The sequence below is a fragment of the Sinocyclocheilus anshuiensis genome, unplaced genomic scaffold (genome assembly GCF_001515605.1).
Source record: "Sinocyclocheilus anshuiensis isolate Anshui unplaced genomic scaffold, SAMN03320099.WGS_v1.1 scaffold117, whole genome shotgun sequence".
In the NCBI taxonomy this organism is placed as follows: domain Eukaryota; kingdom Metazoa; phylum Chordata; class Actinopteri; order Cypriniformes; family Cyprinidae; genus Sinocyclocheilus; species Sinocyclocheilus anshuiensis.
In genome coordinates, this window is record NW_015536624.1 from 1,245,278 (window position 1) to 1,252,258 (window position 6,981).

Here is a 6,981-nt window from a genome sequence, read left to right on the forward strand (position 1 = left end):
CAGTATAGCACTTCAAAACCAGCCGTACATCCTCTGGAGGGCAGAAAGAATGTATATGGATCGAATGATGAATGCAGAGCGGGTCAGCGACGGGTAGTTTTATTTATCTGGTTTAAAACAAAAGTTGAACAGGAATGGAGTCAACAGAGTTCAGTGCTAATGAGTTTTTCACAAGGACCATAAACCAAACAGTAAGCAATCCTAACGTTCAGTTTATTGTGCAATGAAATGCACCACATTACTAAAATACTTTCTCCAGTAAGTCAGTAAGATTTGTTTGTTGTTGAAAGAAATCAATACTTTTATTCAGAAAGGATGCATTAAATGGATCAAAAGAGACAGTAAAGACATATCAGTTTACAAAAGATTTTATTTTGATTAAATGCTGTTCTTTTGAACTTTCTATTCATCAAAGTATTGTGAAAATGTACTGTATCAGCTTCCACAAAAATATTAAGCAGCACAGCTGATTTCAACATTGATAATACTGTTTCTTGAGCAGCAAATCAGCATATTAGAATGATTTCTGAAGGATCATGTGACACTGAAGACTGGAGTAATGATGCTGAAAATTCAGCTTTGCATCACAGGTATAAATGACATTTCAAATTTTATTCAAATAGAAAATGTTATTTTAAACTGTAATAATATTTCACAATATTACTGTTTTTACTGCATTTTTGATCAAATATATGCAGCCTTGGTGAGCATACTTCTTTCAAAAACATTATAAAAAAATCTTACCGACCCCAAATTTTGAACAGTAGTGTTTGGTTTGTTCAAGCATTTTGAAATGTTAACTTTCGGCTTAACCGATGGTGTGTGAGTTTGGGGCAGAACAACCCTGACTGGACAAAAATAGAAGATGGGAAAAGCATTTAACACAGTCAACATTTTTGCAAAATAGTGGTGATCACTATAAATTCTCCTTGTATGGAAAAATAGGAGTAAAACTGAAAAAAATTCAAGCATATGATGACAGAAGTTTTATTTTTGGGTAAACTATTCCTTTAAAAACTACAGGAAATGTTCCACAAGCTCTGCAAAGTGTATCTTTTGGCCACTGCTCCACCACTAAATGCACTGCACAAAACCTTAGCACATTCGTGCATGTTGGCAGTGCATAAATGTGCTAGGCTAATCAGCTGAACCTCATTACATTTTCGTTTAGTCACACACATGGCAAAGAATCCTGACTTTGTCCACTATAAAAGCAAAAGCACCTGGCATCATCTCGAAATCCTGCACAACATTACAGAAGACTATCTGTCTGTTATTTTCTGCTTCTCTGATAAAATAAAAACACCAGTCTCTGAGGAGCGAATACATAAAAGTTAATGGAATGTGAGTGTAATAGCACCAGAGACTGAAAGCAAATGTTTGTAAGGAAAGATAACATGAGAACAGAATGAAACGCTGTTGATTGACATGAACACGACCTTGCAGGAGGAGCATGCATGCTCAGGCAATGACTGACAGACAGAAGGAGCATTTAGTGCAGGTACTGCATGCATGCTTTTGCAAATTATGCATGCGCCTAATAAATCAAAGCTCATTTTAAAGTCCAAAACTCTTTCCTGTGCTTTCACCAACAACCGATTCATTCTGCCTCTCCTCTTTTCCCCCTTTGCAACTTTTTGTTCAATTGCCAAGTTTGAATGAGTCATGTTATGTGCTGATACACTGACCTGGTTACAGTTCTTCTCAAGTTCCCCGCATTTTATGAGCATCCACTCTGAATAACAGGCTACTATTGGATCTTATTACACGGCTCTCTATTCTGATTGGTCAGTCGTGGCTTTCTGCAGTTAAATATTGTTGTATCATAATGTTAAATAGAATAATTGATTGTTTTCCCACACAACTCATTTCCAGCTCTCTTTATTTCTGGATTATAAAATCATTTGAACTCAGATCAATATTTCATGTTCATTTATATGTTTATTTGGTAGGTAGCCATGTAATAAGTGGGATAATTTAAAGGGGTCATATGATGTTGCTAAAAAGAACATTATTTTGTGTATTTGGTGTAATGAAATGTGTTTATGCGGTTTAAGGTTCAAAAAACACATTCTTTTCCACATACTGTACATTATTGTTTCTCCTCGCGTGGTTGACTCTTAACTTTTATAAAAAATATCTCTTTTTTTAAAGAATTTGAGACTTTAGTCTTTGCAAATTTACAGATCTTCTTTATGCACCAAGAGCTTGTAACACTCCAAAGAGAAAGGAAAAATTGAAATCGCATCATATGTCATATATCTTTAATGTCAGACGGTCATTATCGGGAAAATATAAACTCTTTCAGATCTACTCTGCGGACACAGGATACAGTCGGCCCACACACTGATGTTTCATTCTAGAGTCACTCTGAGGGACAAACACTTATTTTTTTCAAACAAAACAGGGGCCAAAGAGTTAAGAGTCTAACAGGCCAGTCGATGTCGCTCCAGACAGGCATTTGTTCAGTCTGGGACCACCAGGTTTACGAGAGCTTATCACTAGAAGTGTTATTATCTTTAATGAATAAACTATCTGTTACTGAAATGAAGCTGAAATAAAACTAAATGTAAATATTAGATGAAAAGCTTAAGCTTAAAAATGTAAATTAAAATATATTCCTTTTTAACTGTTGTTGAAGTACTAAAAAAACTAACATTGAAATAAAATTAAATCAAAGCTACATACAAATATTTTAAAATAATATTTATATATTTAATAATAATGATTATTATATATAATATTTAATAATAGTAATATATTTAAAATTTAAATTAATAAAACATAAACTAAAATGAAACTGAAGACTGAAAATATAATAATAAAAGCCAGTTCAAAATATAAACTAATATAATAGTATATAAATAACATTGTTTAATAGGGGCTTCTCAAAGAAAGACATTTAGATCAATTTAAAAGCTATGAAATGTGATGCATTTCAGAGTAAAACAGATTTCAACATTAATGATATTAATCAATGTTATGTTTACATTATGTCAATATTAACCAATAGATGATATCGGATAAAAAAAAAGTTTTTTCAGAGAAAAAGATTGTTTTCTTTAATGTGCACTGACGAATCGTTCAGAATTAAATCAGGAACATGCATTAAGAAAGTAAATAAGGTCAATTTTGAGTGCTGATATTGGCTGAATAGTTCACCCCAAAATGAAAATGTACTCACCCTCAGGCCATCTAAGATGTAAATAGTTTGTTTCTTTTTTGTGGAAATTTAGCATTACATCACTTGCTCACCAATGGATCCTCTGCAGTGAATGGGTGCCGTCAGAATGAGAGCTGATAAAAACATCACAATAATCCACAAGTAATCCACACCACTCCAGTACAACGATTAATGTATTGTGAAGTGAAAAGCTGAGTGTTTGTAAAAATAAATCTGTTCCGATGAAGAAACAAACTCATCTACATCTTGACTGGCCTGAGGGTGAGCACATTTCTATTTTTGGATTAATTATTCCTTTAATAGCCAATGATAGCATCGGCACTAATGCAAGTACAGTAAGTGAATTCACACCAGAAATCAATTACCTGATACGTAAAAGAACTGACAGATTAAATCAGATATTTCTCACCAGTCCTTCACAGGTGCTGATGGCGGCGGTTCCCTGCACGTAACCATCAGTTACTGTGCCAATAAGGTGGCAGGCGCCACTCCCAAATGTTTGTGACTGCTTTTCTGTTAAACTCCCGTTGTGTTTCTCCAACACATATTCATTGGAGAGCAGATTGTCATTGGTGGTTAGACTGAGAGTAAACTCCTGACCTTTGTAGTTGAGTTTGTAATACACTCGCCTCTCTGCTGAATTCAGGTCCCTCTTATGTCGCCTGTCAGAGAAGTGATGTGATAAAGAGTATGAGATGAAATTCCCATCTCCGTCCACTTTTTCAGGATGATCCACATAAAACTCAGAGTGCTGCTTGATGAAGAGCTCTAGAAATGAAAATAAGACAATTCTCCTTTGAAAACAACAATCTTTTTTGGAGCAACATATCTTCTGGGGTGAATCTCACAAAATAAATAAATAAATAAATAAATATTGTAATTTTTCACCCTAAATTCCTATATTTTACCTATATTATTTACCTATGTTCTCATTTAATTAAGGCTGTAGGACCTTTAGAACAAACTTTTTGTTGTTTATTATATATCTGTATACACACACATAATTTAAAAAATGTATTAAAAATTATATATATTTCATATATATTTTCACAATATTTGAGATTGAAATTGTGCTTACATGCCTTGAAAATATAGCAAAAAAAAACAAAAAAACACACATTTTGTATTTACAAATTTTCCTTTTCTTTTGATATGGTAAAATATAACCCAGGCGTTCATTCATGAGATTTATCAAGTCATTTTAACCGTTCAGAGAGAGATGTTACATCTAAACCACCATGAATGATTGCCTTTGATCCTTAAACATAATTATATATCATGGTCCTCTTCATGTCAGATAACATAAAACAGTCAAAATGACTGATGAATGTGTTGATGCACCAAATAAACCTTGTATTACAATGAACAGCTGTGTAAGTCTCCCAAAAAGCATGGTATACAAAATTGAGTGTGATTATATTGAAGTAAAAAAAAAGACTTTGTCTTTGAAACTGAACCATTCACGCATTAAAGGGTTAAATGTGCTTTTACAGAATGAGACTACATAAAGTTCAGAACTCCATAAACAGAGACATGGACTTTCCTGCAGCTGACCGCTCGCCTCAGTGAAACGCTTGGCATATATCAGAGGGACTTACCAGCTCCTTCAGTGGACACAACAACCTAAATGTTGTAAATAAGATATGAACGCAAGTGTATGATTCTTATGCATGGAAACACGAACCTTGTTCTGTGTCTGGAAAGAGGTAGTCCGGTTCAGAGCTCTTGACGTGGCTCGCAGCCAGAAAGAAAACACAATTGAACCGCAAAATCGCAACGCTGACCCGGCTTGGCATGTTTCTGCAACGCAAAATGAACGGAGTAAATAAACGCTCTGCGGCACTGCGCCGAAGGACTGGTTAAAGTCAGTCCTGAGGGGAGCTTCTGGTGAAAGCAGGAGACATCTGGGCTCAGAGAGACGGAGAAAGAAAGTGAGCGGGGAATGAAGAAATATGATGTGGAGTGGGAGGAGAGATTCTGACTGACTGAGTGACTGTCCTCCTGTTTCCACGCGCAGGAGGAGAGGAGATCAACACGAGAGTCGAAAAACAACGAGCTGCAGGAGTCAAGGGATGCATTACACGCGTAAATGGCACTTTGCACAAACGGCACAAAATCCCTTGCGAAAAAGAAGTTTATTCAAGTGTGCTATTAGTATACTTCTTTTAAACTTAAAATAGGGAAGTATACTTTTAGTATACTTTTTATGTATAACTCAGAAATGGGCTTTATGTACTTCTCAGAAATATACTTAAAATGACATTTAAGTATACTTGACTTATACTTAGAAAAAGTCTAAATATATTTTAGCTATGCTTGTGCTCCTAGAATCCAAAAATGTCCAAAAAACACAAGTGAAGAAGAAACCGAAACAACAGATGCTTCCACATGTAATCTAACACGATCATCAGACATAAAACAGCATCAAAACTGTGTAACGTTATGGAATAAAATGTCGACCAATGAAGAGGTGTGTACTCAAAGTTTACTACTGTTATACTTAAAGTATACTTAAAAGTATACTTTTATATACTAGAAAGTGGGCCAATTTAGTCCTAAGTAGTATTGAAATAGTACACTTACAAGTATACTACTAGTACACTGATATTTGTATACTTACTACGTAAAGTATACTTAAAAATATACTTGAACTTTACTTAAGTATACTTAATAAAATAAACTTGAAGTATACTACTTTTTGGTAAGGGATGGCCTGAAAGTCTTTCTTTAATTATTTTTCAAAAATAGACCGTAAAAGCTGCTTATCCTTCAGAAAATGTTGATGCAACCCAGAATTTGGGACGTGTTAAGTACGGGATAATGTGCGGTCAGCCAGTCATGGAGTTTATTTTGCGATAATTACCTGCTGACTTTACACAATCACGCTTACTGGGCTGCTGTAGGCTACTCACCAAATAAATAAATGCGTAAGTATAACACGTTAATTTGATTTTAAGTTATTTTATATTTTTACCTGTAGCCATAAAAAAAACCCAGTGAAAGTCACGGCGTTCTAAAATCGCGGCAAGTTAAAGAAGTTCAACTTTTCAAAAAGCTCGCGTTTTTCGTGTTCTACTGCTTCGTGAAAATTACTTGAAACCTATTCGTGTTTAATTGGAACCACCTTCTTTATTGTATCTGGTTTCGAAATTCCAGTGGTTCGTCGCTAGGATAATTTGTCGATATTTTAATGACACATAGACCTAATAAAAAATAATTGTAGTCATTTATCTCTTATTGTCCTGATAACAAGCTAATCAATAAATAATACAAAACAAGCCAGAAAAAATAATAAAATATATATATACATTTACATATTCATATTTAATGGTATTAGATGATTTGTTAATTGCATTTAATAGATTATCTTTCAATAAAACATTTGTAATTAATTTGTAAAAGATGTTTTAATGCATTTTTGGCCTGAGTTTTTGTTGCATGACACCATTCTGACCAGCAGGCGTCACCAGCGTGTGGCGTTTCGAGCGCTTCGAGAAAGTGAATGATTTTGTGAAGCAGTGTAACTTAATTGATTCAAAAATTTTCCGCTTCTTACTGTTATTTGCTCCCATCACCAGTGGCACACGTTTTTATTAAGTTGAACTTCTTTTAACTTGATGATAGAATCCCATTTTACGCACGAGGCTTGAGCGCAAAAGTCAAATAAGTCGGGTCTGTCATGTGTTGTATTGGAAAAACAATAGAAATGCTTCTAATGATTGCGAAAAGGCGTTTTGTATAAACGGCCACGTACAATGTAAAAATCTTTAACAATATTAAAACTGAAGTTCTCTGGG

General features: G+C 34.4%; 2 protein-coding genes across 2 annotated transcripts in view; one reads left to right on the forward strand and one right to left on the reverse strand.

The window, feature by feature from the left end:
* Nucleotides 1–5,156, reverse strand: part of LOC107704241 (A disintegrin and metalloproteinase with thrombospondin motifs 12-like) — a 38,885-nt gene extending 33,729 nt beyond the window's left edge. Inside the window, exons 1-2 of the mRNA XM_016507131.1 lie at nucleotides 4,869–5,156; nucleotides 3,594–3,952 (exon numbers count right to left, since the gene is read on the reverse strand). Coding sequence (XP_016362617.1) covers nucleotides 3,594–3,952; nucleotides 4,869–4,980 — 471 coding nt within the window. The 5' untranslated portion in view covers nucleotides 4,981–5,156. The remainder of the gene's footprint in view (nucleotides 1–3,593; nucleotides 3,953–4,868) is intronic.
* A 117-nt stretch (nucleotides 5,157–5,273) lies between these two features.
* Nucleotides 5,274–6,981, forward strand: part of agpat9l (1-acylglycerol-3-phosphate O-acyltransferase 9, like) — a 16,044-nt gene continuing 14,336 nt past the window's right edge. The window contains exon 1 of the mRNA XM_016507920.1: nucleotides 5,274–5,327. Coding sequence (XP_016363406.1) covers nucleotides 5,274–5,327 — 54 coding nt within the window. The remainder of the gene's footprint in view (nucleotides 5,328–6,981) is intronic.